At 46.5% G+C, this 15798-nt stretch overlaps 1 protein-coding gene across 1 annotated transcript in view; it reads right to left on the bottom strand.

Moving 5' to 3' along the window:
* The window catches only part of LOC136581955 (capping protein, Arp2/3 and myosin-I linker protein 3-like), a 218027-nt gene that overhangs the window by 74849 nt on the left and 127380 nt on the right, over positions 1 to 15798 (bottom strand). Inside the window, exon 14 of the mRNA XM_066582666.1 lies at positions 8099 to 8180. Coding sequence (XP_066438763.1) covers positions 8099 to 8180 — 82 coding nt within the window. The remainder of the gene's footprint in view (positions 1 to 8098; positions 8181 to 15798) is intronic.

Genomic DNA, 15798 nt, shown 5'->3' with positions numbered 1-15798 from the left:
CTGGCTGAGTGATCGTATTCAAAGAGTGGCCATAGATAGCTGCACATCCAAGTGGAAGAATGTATCAAGTGGGGTACTAGGCCCAGTGAAGTTCAACATTTTTATAAATGATCTGGAGCAGGGAATTGATGGGAAACTTATCAAATTTGCCGACGACACAAAGCTAGGAGCGATAGCTAACACTGGGGAAGAGAGAGTATTCAAAAATATCTAGAAAAGCTTGAACAGTGGGCGGCAATAACAGAATGGTATTTAACAAGAAATGCAAAGTCCTACATCTGGGCAAGAAAAATGAAAAAAAGCACACAGAATGGGAGGAATTGCACTAAGCAACAGCACATGTGAAAAAGACTTGGGTATACTAATAGATCATAGACTGAACATGAGTCAACAATGTGATGCATCAGCCAAAAAGGCAAGACATTTGGGGATTCTTTAAGTAAAGCATAGAGTCTAGATCACGTGAGGTAAATATCCCCCTCTACTTTTCCTTAGTCAGACTTCATCTTGAATACTGTGTCCAGTTCTGGGCACCCCACTTTAAAAAAGACAGACAAACTGGAGCAAATTCAGAGAGGAGTTACCAAGATGGTGAGCGGTCTGCAAATCATGTCCTATGAGGAAGGTTAAAGGATCTGGGAATGTATAGCTTGCAAAGAAGGCAGCTGAGAGGAGACAATAGCTGTCTACAAATATCTGAAGCGTTGTCATGGTGCAGAGGGATCAGCCCTATTCTAATTTGCACAAGGAAAGACTAGAAGCAATGGGATGAAACTGGAAGGGAGAAATTATATATTAGAAAAAAAACTGACAGTGAGGGTGATGAATAAGTGGAACAGGTTACCACGGGAAGTGATGAGTTCTCCTTCAATGGGAGTCTTAAATAAAAGGCTGGACAGTACTAGAAGTGGGTGCAAGGGCTAGAGTGGTGGCAAGAGAAAGTTGCTCTTGGAGACTGTCTGACGATGCAAGTCTGAGAAGAGAAGGGGCTGCCAGGATTTAAGGATGTTGTGAAACATCCCTGAGTGATAGGGGAGCACAGCGTCTGGAAGGAGAGATATCAGGACTGGAGTCCTGCTGAACCCCCAAGGAGACAACAGAGTCACAATCTGCAGAGCTGCTTTTACAAGGTCCACATGCCATGGCTTGTGTAATCGGAAACCAGTTAAAGGAACACCAGAACAGACTTTTTTACACTTCAGCGACAAACTGTAAGCGAGATCCGCTACAACCCAGATCATAAGAGTGAACACTAGTACAGACTCACAACAGGCCTATTGTATAGGGACACACTACAGCAATTTCTAGTTAAATAGACAGTACTCCCTGGTTCTGAACAGAGACTTAATAGAATACATCACTGTGCGTCTTGGGCGTAGAGAGGTTATGTTTAGTTAGAGCATATGCATTCTAGTGCAATCTGGTTCAAAAAGACTGTACTGATTGCCATTAAATAGCACAATCTGAGTTAGTAACAACGGCGATCAGTACCAGTTAAAAGGAACTTTATTCCATCATGATCCTACGTGCAGCAATACAACAGATGCAGCAATACAGCATGGATTTTAAGAGCTTGGCCATCTGATGTAGAAATAGTTCATCAATATCTTCGGCTTGTCCAGGCGGTCCAATAGTATCCTTTCTCTTCCCTCCTTGTATTCTTACCCTAATAGTTTCTACAGAGCTACCGTGCTCTGAGGCTTGAATCTCTGTGGAGATGAAGGTTTTCCTAACATACAATGCAATACCGCCTCTCCTTTTATTAGGTCTGTTTCTTATAAATAAGTTGTTTCCTTTAAGCCTTGTATTCCAATCGTGTATCATTCCACCAAGTTTCCGTGATGCCTTCGACATTTTTCTTCCTGTTAGGAGCTCCAATTCTCCTTGTTTCCGATGCTCTGTGCATTTGTGTAAAAAGATTTTAGTTTGTGATCAGCAGCAACAGCACCTTGAGGGCAGAGTGTGCTCCTTGTGGAAATAGATCCTTTTGGATCGAAACGTCGCTATATGCTGTATTGCTCTATTTGTTGTATTGCTGCACGTGGGACCATGATGGAATAAAGTTCCTTTTAACTGGTACTCATCGCTGTTGATGCTGACTCTGATTGTGCTATTTACTGGTGATTTTAGAGCGAGTCTGGATCCAACCTCAGCAGAGGCGTGACATCACTTTGGCTTACAACCGGATTGTGACGGGACCCGGACAGCTGACTGCTGCTGTGCTTTTGCGTTTATGTGTGTACTGATTGCCATGTCTGTGTTCCACTATTACCAGACTAAGGCCCAATGTTCACGCGTGGATTTTAATGATAAAATTCACGTATGTCTCCCGCGCAGGAGATCCACAGCTCTGGAATCCCAGAGGGATACATTAACATCAGCAGGGCAATTTAAAGCATGTGGATGTGATTTTTTTCCCCAGGTGTATGGATTGCATGCGCGGGAAGAAATTGCAGTATACTCCAGTCTGTAGATCCTGTATAGATTGACTTCAATGGAACCTGTCACATCTGCGGCACAGCAACAGCTGTCATTTTGGCTGTGCCATGGATCTGAAGAAAGATCCGGCCGTCGCAGAGGAGACCCGCGCTGGGGCCGAAGATGTAAGAAAACCCTTTTTTCTTTTAATGTCCGCTGGCATGGCTGGATTCTGTTGTGGGATTTAGCAGTGGAATCCGTGCGTGCAAGTGGACATTAAGTCTAAGACTTACAAATGCTATGCATATTGTTTTAATTGCTTATTGAAAGTAATGAACACAAAACAGAGTCTGAGTGGTTTCACAGTGGGAAGAAAATCATGTGATTTTCGCCTGATTGGAGAGTCAGTAAAAAAAAAAAGCAAAATTATGAAACTAATGATTTACAATGGTTTCCTTCCCATTAGCAATGTTTTCACTTATGCGGTTTTGCGAGATCAAAAAAAAACACCCCATGCTCTATCTTTCTGCATTTTGTCTTTTATCTCCCATGTTTCCTTATGGAGCCTTTTATCCCATAGCAAGTTGTGATGCAATTTTAACATTATAAAGTCCTATTGAAAGTCCTATCATGTAAATGTGCCCTTAGTAGCATGTGAGCCACCAGGAGCTGAATTTATTCAGAGGACCACCCACTGTTCTCTGAATAAATTCCTTTTGTTATGTCTGCAGGGCTAACAGCTGAGAATAGCTGAAACAATGCAAACAGCTGTTATCAGCAGTCCCTAGGCAGAGCACAGCATGTGGTCCATCTTATCAGCTGTTCTGCTGAAAGATGGATTTCAAGCTGAACTGAAATCCGTCGGTCAGCAGAAAACTGAAAGATAGGCACATATACAAGCACAACAATTATTGCTTAAAAGTTGGCTTGAGAATTTTGAGTGATAATCGTTGTGTCTAAATAGGCCTTAACATTGCTAATCATGGAGCACATTGTAAAAATGGGGATAGTACAGATAATTAAAACAAATCATGCAAATGACAAACAGATAAACCTTAAATAAATACAAATAATTCCCATCTGAACTCCGATTCTAAAGTCACAATCTCAAGTCAAACAAGACAGAACACTTTAGAACATCACACACGCACACACATGCGCAGGCTCCCACACTCGCTTTTACTCTTTGCTTGTAAAGTTCTTTACTGCAAATGAATCCTGTGTTTGGAAAGCATATATTACCTGTCATTAGTTTTTGTTTACCTAACTCTAATTTTACCTGCTCTTAGGCTTAAAAAAACAAACGTTTGTACATGGGTGCTCTACACCTATTTACAGATCCCACATACAACCAATAGGTAGGAGATGGGCTAGAAAAATATTTTGTTCTCAATCATAGTGATGATTTAAGTGGGGCAAAGTGCACACATCTAATATGGTTATATATGAGAGAGTGAATTGATTATATTTGTCTGGTTGAACTAGTTATGTTCATTACTAAAAGGGAAAAAAGGGAAATTTGAAATTTTTCCCTACATAAAACTTAGACAAAGAAATACTAGTTTTGTCTATCACATTGAGACCTTCACACGAGTGTATATTGGCCACCGTTTTCACGGCTGGCATACGCTATAATCTGAGGCGTAAAAACTCTCGAACAGGCGCACAAATCTAACATTTGTGAGCTGGTTCAGACAGCAGCCATGCCATTGGCCCTTCCCGGCTTACCTCCGCTCTCATCCCGCTGGCTGTTTGCAATGGGAAAGGGGTGGGTTGGGTGGAACTAAACTTCCACCCCTTGTCCGCAGCCAGCAATTAGAGGTGGGATGGCACTTGACTCCTTCCCCTCCCATTGCAATCAGTTGGAGGAGAGGAGAGAAGAGGGAGTTTAACAGTCACTCTGCTAAACTCCCTTCCACCTCCCTTCTCTGGCCACTGTCATTGGCACTTATAGGAGCCCATGCAGCAGCTGACGTATTCCGGTCCAAAAGATAGTTCCAGGACTATCTTTTGGGCCCAACGTAAAAACGCCCGATGCTATATTGGCCGGCCACTTTTACGTCATGGGAATACGGCGATGTGATTTGATGCATTAGAATCCAATCCAACAGTTCATACTGTTTTTCGTCCGACCGTGAAAACGGTGGCTGATATACGCTCGTGTGAAAGAGCCATAAAGGCCCATGTGCAGCAAAAATGAACACAAATTCCTCTCCTCTGAATCCACAGCAGTTTAGCTACTTTTTTTTTTCTCATTCAAAAGTTTTATTGGTTTTTAAGAAAGACAAGTGGACATAAGAAAGAATGTACATAACAAATGGTAATAAGAGGGAATATTAAGCCCCTAATCTGTTACCTAGGGCTAGAGTGCCTATAACAAACCAATTATGCTACAGAGATAAAGTAAAAATAGGCCTTGACACGTATCAGGTTCAGACTACATATAAACAACTAAATATGTGTGCACAGTCCAATTAGTGCAAGAAAACAGATCTAAGAAATTAATGTCCAAAGAAGGTTTCCAATAAACAGTAATGATGGTGAGGAGAGTAAAACAGAGAGAAAGTGAAGATGATAAAGCGTTGGGGAGTCAGAAAAAGGGAGGAAAAAAAAGGGAAAAGTGAGCCTCAGAGGCACCAGATCCTCGCCAAAAATTGTAAAAAGAATACTGAATAATGGACAGTAATCATGCTAGAACTACACTAGATAAATAGGGCAGTGCCTTGGAACAAAAAAAAAAAAAGAAATTTGATCTAATATCAAAAAAGGACTCACCTGGTGTGGACAGCTGTAACGCAAATAAAAAGGTTAGCTGCCACACCTGCAGTATGGCATCCACAACCAGGAGAGCAACATGGACAATCCAAAAGACCAATGCAGAATTTCAGGATAAAAAGAAAATGAGTCAAAAAAATCCAGGTAGCAGGTATACCTAATAGTAGACAAGGTTTTAAAGACCATTATTCAGAGGTAATTTCTTTAGTCCATAAAATTCAGAAGACAGTGATTGAACGCTTGCGATGTTACACCAAAACACATTGCATCACTGTTTTTGTCTACTGGATGTTATGGACTAAATAAACTACCTCTGAAGAATTATCTATGGAACCTTATCTACTACTGGGTATACCTGCTACCTGGACTTCTACAAAAAAGGGGGGTCTATCATTGTACATTAACCCCTTAAGGACCAAGCTGTTTTGTGTACCTTAAGGACCAGACACTTTTTAGGGATTTTACTAGAGATGAGCGAACGTACTCGGATAAGCACTACTCGTCCGAGTAATGTGCTTTATCCGAGTACCTCCCCGCTCGTCCTGAAAGATTTGGGACGCGCTGCGGAGCGGGGAGCTGCAGGGGAGAGCGGGGAGGAACGGAAGGGAGATCTTTCTCTCCTTCTCTCCCGCCCGCTCTGCCCCGCTCCCCGCTGCGACTCACCTGTCAGCAGCGGAGCGCCCCGAATCTTTCAGGACGAGCGGCGAGATACTCGGATAAAGCACATTACTCGGACGAGTAGTGCTTATCCGAGTACGTTCGCTCATCTCTAGATTTTACCTATGTGGCGGTTTTACTGCCCTACTTTGTTTCCTTTAGCTACCAAAATTATTTTACGGTGTTTTTTTTCCGTGACATATAGGGCGATTTTTCGGATATCCTTTTCACTAACTTTTTTCTGTTTTTTCGTTTTATTGAGGGTAAAATGCTAAAAAAATGTTTTTTACATTTATAGTTTTTTTTTAAATTTAGTATAGTTCTGCTAAAAAAGTATGGGAATGGGTTCCTCTATTTGTTTCGGACATTTTGATATATAGTATGTATGGTTTTGGTTTACAGGGCGCATATGGTGACGTTTTTTGTTGGCGGCGGTTTTGGGTTACTTTTTTTCTTATGTATATATTGTTTTAGTCTGTAATATTGAATAATCACCGTGGCAGGCAAGTTCCCTCTATCTCGCTAATATATAATATCACCGAGGGGAACCACTAGATAATTAAAATATAACCTTTATTAATTCAATTATATTAAAAAATGCGTGATAAAGCTCATATATTCCGTGCCTCTTTTTCACTATTAGCACCAGATGTTGTCAATGTTGTTATCAAGCGATATTTATTTGTACAATTATGACTGATTTGTCAGGTGTAGACAATGTATTGCTTTGTCCCAAGTATTGCTCTGTAATATCTTCCTTGGTATGCGGCGTGGATTTATCATTTCATATATTTAAATATGGGTACAGTCCTCTCCATATACACCCAATATACTCTCTGCTGCTACAGGTTTTGTATCCTAAGTGTTTTGCACTCAAACTTCAATCCCCGTTTTATTTATTAACAAGTGCAAGTCTCACACCGGACAACCAGCCAGTTCTTGGTCACTGTAGGGCAGTATATTCTACCAAGTGGATTTGCAGAGCCCTACTATTACACATATGAGTGTACCGCTCATGTAGAGCCGTAGTGACCAGATGCCACCTTGACCAAGTTTTGAAGCTTGTCTCTTGGGACCTAGTCACAATGAACGTTTTCTGAGCTAGGTGAAATTATCAAGGTCCACTGCACCTCTGTGAATTGCTTATTTATTTCCCTTTCCCGTTCACTTAAATTGCTGAAATCAGCAATTTATAAATAATTACTATAGCATGTGATGTAGGGGAGAATGCAAGAGATGCGATGGAGCGATAGAGGTTAGCCTGGCATTTGACCCTACAATAGAAATGTTTAAGCTCTTAATAGTTAAAGGACAAGCGATCAGCAGGAGAGCAGTCTGGGAGTACTGGGATTGTCAAAGAATGTAGAACTTTTAAAGTCAATCAAAAAAAGCCAGTTCGTAAAGAGTGTATAGTTTGTAGTGTGTTTTGAATACTGAATGAATTTTTTGGATAGTATTATAGGATGAGATTCAGGTCCATGGGAGTAAATAGAGACTGTAAAGGCATATCTTGAGCAAGGCAGACCCTCAGCTTAGTTTGATCCTTATGGAAGAGGCCAAGGAAACGGGTATACGCAGAGTATGAGTGGCAGTTCAAAAACATCAGCATCCTTGGAGCAAGAGAAGGATCGCTCTATTGAGCTAAGGACCTGACAAAAGCTCAAAAACAGTGCTGAATACAGCAAAAAAGATAAAGGGATGACAGTGGGAATAGCCTGCAGGAGATGCAGTAAAAACCCATTTACGCCAGCAGATGATCGCTAAAAAAAAATAAATCACTAATCGGCGTGTCTAAATGTGCGCCCATCAAGCACTTTTCGGGCACTGCTGATTGTTAAATTCACTCCAACCTAAAAATCATCACTCAGCCTTATCAGCAGTTCTCCACGGGGAGTGCTGATAGCATTGTTTTCCCCTAGAGAACAAAGGATCTATTTTTTTTTGTTCGTCTGAAGTACTAATAGCTACATTTGCCATTTCTCCAACCAAGTATTCTCCCCAAATACCTCTGTAATGTAATATTGTTCTCTTCTGTGCCGATTACATTTTACAGTTTAGCCATCTGTAAATACAGCATTGTATTTTTACTTTATAAGCTGTCCACAAGATCATTTAGAAACACATTTTAATGAAGGGGTTCAAATACGGACATCTCATAACTATGTTACGTTCATAAAAACCCTCTTCTATCCAACAAGTTACATAATTTTACTTTTTAACTACTAATACAGTAATACTCTACACGTACCATTTCCAGATATATCCAAAGAGCTGACAGAATTGACATCGAAGATCATCTCTTGTAGCACTTGTGCACCAGCTGACCGGAGCTTAGAAAAAATAAAAACTTTTCAGACAAATATAAAAACAAATTACTTATGTTAAATAAGCACTAACTTTTCAAACAACTTGTACTTATATTTAACCAATGTGATACCTAGCAAAACTGCTATTTATGCAATTTACCTAAATTTGTTTTGTTCTGAAAAATCACTCTAAAAGGTGCTGGTCACTAGGGGTCTCCCATCCTCCTAGCTTGCTGTCCACTGCTTGCTCTTAAGGCTGGGTTCACACGAGCGTGTTTTGGTGCGTGCATACGCACGGACAAAAACTCGCTTGCATTTACAACAATGCATTCCCTATGGTGTGTGCACATGTCCGTGTTTTACAGGTGCGTGCCTGCAAAGATAGGACATGTGTGCACCATAGGGAATGCACGCATTGTCTTTAATGCAGCCGCGGCTGCTGCCGACGGCTTAATTGAAAACAATGGTCTGCCGGCTTCCTGCATTCTTTTTCAGGGAAGGGATTTACATATAAGCCCTTCCCTGAAAAAGAAAGATTTTAGTGTTAAAAAAAAAAAATGCAGGCATTCTCTTCAGTGGAGCCGCTGCTGCTGCCGGCGGCTCCATTGAAGACAATGGTCTGCTGGCACCACTGAATTGTTTTTCAGGGAAGAGCTTAACATATAGGCTCTTCCCTGAAAAAGAAAAATTTTGGTGTAAAAAAAACAAACAACAAACAGCCATTCACTTCAATGGAGCCGCTGCTGCTGCCAGCGGCTCCATTGAAGACAATGGTCTGCTGACATACCTGAATTGTTTTTCAGGGAAGAGCTTTACATATAAGCCCTTCCCTGAAAATCAAGTAAAAGTGATTTAAAAACCAAAAAAAATAGATACTCACCTCTCTTCAGCTGCCGAGGCTCAGCCGTGTCTTCTCCTGCTGTCCCCTGCACTGTGGTGCTTCTCTATCAGCAGGCAGGGATTTTAAATCCCCGCCTGCTGAAAGAGCTGAATGTGATTGGCTGAGGTGCTCAGCCAATCACAGGCAGCTCTCCCCGAATGAATGACAGGTGAGAGCTGCCTGTAATTGGCTGAGCACCTCAGCCAATCACATTCAGCTCTTTCAGCAGGCAGGGATTTTAAATCCCCGGCTGCTGATAGATCAGCAACACAGTGCAGGGGACAGCAGGAGAATATGCGGCCGTGCCCCAGCAGCTGAAGGGAGGTGGGTATCTGTTTTTTTTAAACCACTTTTACTTGATTTTCAGGGAAGGGCTTATATTCAAAGCCCTTCCCTGAAATCAATTGTCGGCAGCAGAATCCTCTACTGCAGCTGACATGTGTGACAGCTGCGGTACAGAATTAAAGAATTCCTCTGCGGGGAACACAGCAGCGGCAGACAGGTAAGTAATTTTTTTTGTTTTACACTACTTTTAATTGGCTTTTCAGGGAAGGGCTTATGAAGCCCTTCCCTGCAAAGCCACTGACAGCTGCCAGGGCTCAACATGACTTCTGCCGCTGTCCCCGCACTTCAGCTTATCACAATCAAAGCTATCAGCAGGTGGGGATTTTAAATCCCCAGCTGCTAATAGCTCAGAACTACAGAGCCGGGGACAGCGCCAGAAGTCGCGGCTGAGCCCCGGCAGCTGAAGGGAGGCGAGTATTGTTTTTTGGGGGTTTTTTTGCACTATTTTAAATGGCTTTTCAGGGAAGGGCTTATGAAGCCCTTCCCTGAAAAGCCATAGACGGGATGCCGGCAGCAGAATTCTCTACCGCAGCTGTCATGTGTGACAGCTGCGGTGGAGAATTGAAGAATTCCCTTTGCTGCATCTGCCACAGATGTGGCAGATGTAGCAGCAGGGAATTTTTTTAACTAGCGGGGGTGAAGGAAACATCTGCCACATGCGAAGATGTGTTCTTCATGCCTGCGGGGGTCGCAGCAGTGGCGGAGGGGTAATTTTTGTTGTTGTTGTTGTTTTGCACTAAAATGTTTCTTTTTCAGGGAAGGGCTTATATATATAAGCCCTTCCCTGAAAAAGAATGCAGGGGGCCAGCAGAGCATTGTTTTCAATGGAGCCGCCGGCAGCAGCCACGGCTCCATTGACAACAAGCACGCAGCTGTGTTCAAGCGTGTTTTTGCTCGTACCTAAGTGCGGACCTATGTACGGACCTAAGTACGCACCAAAACACGCTCGTGTGAACCCACTCTCAGTCAGTAACAGGAGATGCAGACCTAAGGCCTCATGTCCACAGCTAAAATAACATTTAAAATCCGCAGAGTTTCACCCGCAGCTTGATGCGCGCCCCATAGGGATGCATTGGACACCGGCAGGTAATTAAATACCTGCAGTTGTCATTTTCCCCTGAGGCGCGGATTGCGTGTGCGGGAAAACACCCGCAGCATGCTCTATTTTAGTGCGTGTCTCCCGCGTGGACGGCTCCCACAGGCTTCTATTGAAGGCACACCCGCAGCTGAATTTCTGCTCTCCGGCACAGGAGAGCAGGAGTTAAAAAAAATTTAAAATAGAGTGCACAGCGCATGCGCGCAGCACGCTGCTGGCGTGTCGAGCACATCCGCCAGGCCGAAGAAAGAAGATCCGGCCGCGACAGAGGGAATATACGCAGCGTCCAGACAGGTAAGTAATTCTTTTTAGGCCTCATGTCCGCGGGAAAGGAGGGACCTGCTGCGGGATTCTGCATGAAGAATCTGCGGCGGGCCTGATTTTCCCCGTGGACATGAGGCCTTAGAGCAGAGGTGGAGGAGGGAGAGACAAGCAGACGTGGTGCAGCAACTAATGGTGAGTAAGCTGTTGCGGTTTATTCACATGTACTGTACACTGCTCAATGCTGAACAATCTTATATGATGATTATGTTATGCATCTGTGTGTTACAGAGCTAGAGGCCAGAATCTGTAGTTCTGTGCCCCAGTATATATAACACAGCACAGCCGCTGAGGTTTCAATGTTTGATTTTTGTGCTCGCTTTGTGAGTATCATAAAAAAAATTCTGCAAGATGCTCAGAAAGGTTGTTATACAGCAGTCAGAGAGGGTTGCAATAGGGGTTAGTGAGGATTTAGTGGGGGCTGTAGTTAGCCAAGAAGGTAGAGACACTGGAATACCACTAGTGGTAGTACTGTTCAAAATTGAGACCCAAATCTCTTACTCGACGGGGCCTGCAGGGCCCCACCATGATGTCTTACCACCACAGGCCGGCTCCATGTAGTGCTCAGGGACGGGACGGCCATTACCTGAGGCAGCTGGCAGCCTATTACAGGCTGCAGACTCCCCAGAGCACTACCAGCCGCTTGATTGGTCTGGCCGTCCATGGCTGACAGAGGAGGGGAGTGTCAACCATGCGCTGTATCTGAGAAATGTACCACTTGTAATCATATGTATATTTGTTAGATATTATACCAGCTATTTTATGACTCATTATAAAAATTCTGCAAGATTAGAATATCTCTTGTATATAATTAGATCTGTACAGCTGGTATAAGTTGAACATCTCCTGTATATAATTATAGGGGCCTCGTGTGGTGCAGAGCATAAAGGCAGCAGTATACAGTCCTAAGCTCTCGCTCACGACCTGAAGGTGTACAGTCCAAGGTTAAGCCTTGCCTTCCATCCTTCTGAGGTCAGTAAAATGAGTACCCAGCTTGCTGGGCAGTAATAAATAAATTACCTGAAAGTGCTGCAAAAAGTTGGTGCTATACAAATAACAAGTCCCTTTCCCATATGTGTACAGCTAATATAAGTTAAACATTAGAGATGAGCGAACGTACTCGTCCGAGCTTGATACTCGTTCGAGTATTAGCGTGTTCGAGATGCTCGTTACTCGAGGCGAGCACCACGCGATGTTCGAGTTACTTTCACTTTCATCTCTGAGACGTTAGCGTGCTTTTCTGGCCAATAGAAAGACAGGGAAGGCATTACAACTTCCCCCTGCGATGTTCAAGCCCTATACCACGCCCCTGCAGTGAGTGGCTGGCGAGATCAGGTGTCACCTGAGTATATAAATCGGCCCCTCCTGCGGCTCGCCACAGATGCATTCTGACAGAGATCAGCACATTTAATTGCAGTGTTCTGTTTCTGCACTACTGGTAATACACCATGCTGAGGGGTAGGGGTAGGCCTAGAGGACGCGGGCGAGGACGCGGAGGCCCAAGTCAGGGTGTGGGCACAGGTCGAGCTTCTGATCCAGGTGTATCGCAGCCGACTGCTGCGGGATTAGGAGAGAGGCACGTTTCTGGCGTCCCAAGATTAATCTCACAATTAATGGGTCCACGCGGTAGACCTTTATTAGAAAATGAGCAGTGTGAGCAGGTCCTGTCGTGGATGGCAGAAAGTGCATCCAGCAATCTATCGACCACCCAGAGTTCTGCGCCGTCCACTGCTGCAACTCTGAATCCTCTGGCTGCTGCTCCTCCTTCCTCCCAGCCTCCTCACTCCATTACAATGACACATTCTGAGGAGCAGGCAGACTCCCAGGAACTGTTCTCGGGCCCCTGCCCAGAATGGGCAGCAATGGTTCCTATCCCACCGGAAGAGTTTGTCGTGACCGATGCCCAACCTTTGGAAAGTTCCCGGGGTCTGGGGAATGAGGCTGGGGACTTCCGACAACTGTCTCAAGAGCTTTCAGTGGGTGAGGAGGACGACGACGATGAGACACAGTTGTCTATCACTCAGGTAGTAGTAATTGGAGTAAGTCCGAGGGAGGAGCGCACAGAGGATTCGGAGGAAGAGCAGCAGGACGATGAGGTGACTGACCCCACCTGGTTTGCTAAGCCTACTGAGGACAGGTCTTCAGAGGGGGAGGCAAGTGCAGCAGCAGGGCAGGTTGGAAGAGGCAGTGCGGTGGCCAGAGGTAGAGGCAGGGCCAGACCGAATAACCCACCAACTGTTTCCCAAAGCGCCCCCTCGCGCCATGCCACCCTGCAGAGGCCGAGGTGCTCAAAGGTCTGGCAGTTTTTCACTGAGAGTGCAGACGACCGACGAACAGTGGTGTGCAACCTTTGTCGCGCCAAGATCAGCCGGGGAGCCACCACCACCAGCCTCACCACCACCAGCATGCGCAGGCATATGATGGCCAAGCACCCCACAAGGTTGGAACGAAGGCCGTTCACCGCCTCCGGTTTGCACCACTGCCTCTCCCCCTGTGCCCCAACCTGCCACTGAGATCCAACCCCCCTGTCAGGACACAGACACGACTGTCTCCCGGCCTGCACCCACACCCTCACCTCCGCTGTCCTCGGCCCCATCCACCAATGTCTTTCAGCGCACCGTCCAGCCGTCGCTAGCGCAAGTGTTTGAGCGCAAGCGCAAGTACGCTGCCACGCACCCGCACACTCAAGCGTTAAACGTGCACATAGCCAAATTGATCAGCCTGGAGATGCTGCCGTATAGGCTTGTGGAAACGGAGGCTTTCAAAAACATGATGGCGGTGGCGGCCCCGCGCTATTCGGTTCCAAATCGCCACCACTTTTCCCGATGTGCCGTCCCAGCCCTGCACGACCACGTCTCCCGCAACATTGTACGCGCCCTCACCAACGCGGTTACTGCCAAGGTCCACTTAACACCAGCCACGTGGACAAGCACAGGCGGGCAGGGCCACTACATCTCCCTGACGGCACATTGGGTGAATTTAGTGGAGGCTGGGACCGAGTCAGAGCCTGGGACCGCTCACGTCCTACCCACCCCCAGAATTGCGGGCCCCAGCTCGGTGCTGGTATCTGCGGCGGTGTATGCTAGTTCCACTAAACCACCCTCTTCCTCCTCCTCCTCCTACGCAACCTCTGTCTCGCAATCAAGATGTGTCAGCAGCAGCACGTCGCCAGCAGTCGGTGTCACGCGGCGTGGCAGCACAGCGGTGGCCAAGCATCAGCAGGCCGTGCTGAAACTACTCAGCTTAGGAGAGAAGAGGCACACGGCCCACGAACTGCTGCAGGGTCTGACACAGCAGACCGACCGCTGGCTGGCGCCGCTGAGCCTCCAACCGGGCATGGTCGTGTGTGACAACGGCCGTAACCTGGTGGCGGCTCTGCAGCTCGGCAGCCTCACGCACGTGCCATGCCTGGCCCACGTCTTTAATTTGGTGGTTCAGCGCTTTCTGAAAAGCTACCCACGCTTGTCAGACCTGCTCGTAAAGGCGCGCCGGCTCTGCGCACATTTCCGCAAGTCCCACACGGACGCTGCCACCCTGCGCACCCTGCAACATCACTTTAAGCTGCCAGTGCACCGACTGCTGTGCGACGTGCCCACACAGTGGAACTCTACGCTCCACATGTTGGCCAGGCTCTATGAACAGCGTAGAGCTATAGTCGAATACCAACTCCAACATGGGCGGCGCAGTGGGAGTCAGCCTCCTGCCCACGTCTTTAATTTGGTGGTTCAGCACTTTCTGAAAAGCTACCCACGCTTGTCAGACCTGCTCGGAAAGGTGCGCCGGCTCGGCGATTTCCGCAAGTCCAACACGGACGCTGCCACCCTGCAACATCGGTTTAATCTGCCAGTGCACCGACTGCTGTGCGACGTGCCCACACAGTGGAACTCTACGCTCCACATGTTGCCCAGGCTCTATGAGCAGCGTAGAGCTATAGTGTAATACCAACTCCAACATGGGCGGCGTAGTGGGAGTCAGCCTCCTCAATTCTTTACAGAAGAGTGGGCCTGGTTGGCAGACATCTGCCAGGTCCTTGGAAACTTTGAGGCGTCTACCCAGATGGTGAGCGGCGATGCTGCAATCATTAGCGTCACCATTCCTCTGCTATGCCTCTTGAGAAGTTCCCTGCAAAGCATAAAGGCAGACGCTTTGCGCTCGGAAACGGAGGCGGGGGAAGACAGTATGCCGCTGGATAGTCAGAGCACCCTCCTGTCTATATCTCAGGGGGTTGAGGAGGAGGAGGAGGAGGAGGTGGAGGAGCATGAGGAGGAGGGGGAAGAGACAGCTTGGCCCACTGCTGAGGTTACCCATGCTGCTTGCCTGTCATCCTTTCAGCGTGTATGGCCTGAGGAGGAGGAGGAGGAGGAGGATCCTGAAAGTGATCTTCCTTGTGAGGACAGCCATGTGTTGCGTACAGGTACCCTGGCACACATGGCGGACTTCATGTTAGGAAGCCTTTCTCGTGACCCTCGCGTTACACGCATTCTGGCCACTACAGATTACTGGGTGTACACATTGCTCGACCCACGGTATAAGGAGAACCTTTCCACTCTCATACCCGAAGAGGAAAGGGGTTCGAGAGTGATGCTATACCACAGGACCCTGGCGGACAAACTGATGGTAAAATTCCCATCCGACAGCGCTAGTGGCAGAAGACGCAGTTCCGAGGGCCAGGTAGCAGGGGAGGCGCAGAGATCAGGCAGCATGTACAGCACAGGCAGGGGAACACTGTCCAAGGCCTTTGACAGCTTTATGGCTCCCCAGCAAGACTGTGTCACCGCTCCCCAGTCAAGGCTGGGTCGGCGGGAGCACTGTAAAAGGATGGTGAGGGAGTACGTAGCCGATCGCACGACCGTCCTCCGTGACGCCTCTGCCTCCTACAACTACTGGGTGTCGAAGCTGGACACGTGGCCTGAACTCGCGCTGTATGCCCTGGAGGTGCTTGCTTGTCCTGCGGCTAGCGTCTTGTCAGAGAGGGTGTTTAGTGCGGCTGGGGGAAGTCA

Source organism: Eleutherodactylus coqui, chromosome 11 (genome assembly GCF_035609145.1).
Source record: "Eleutherodactylus coqui strain aEleCoq1 chromosome 11, aEleCoq1.hap1, whole genome shotgun sequence".
NCBI lineage: Eukaryota > Metazoa > Chordata > Amphibia > Anura > Eleutherodactylidae > Eleutherodactylus > Eleutherodactylus coqui.
Note: the sequence above shows the minus strand (reverse complement) of the source record. Positions and strands in the feature narration are given on the sequence as shown.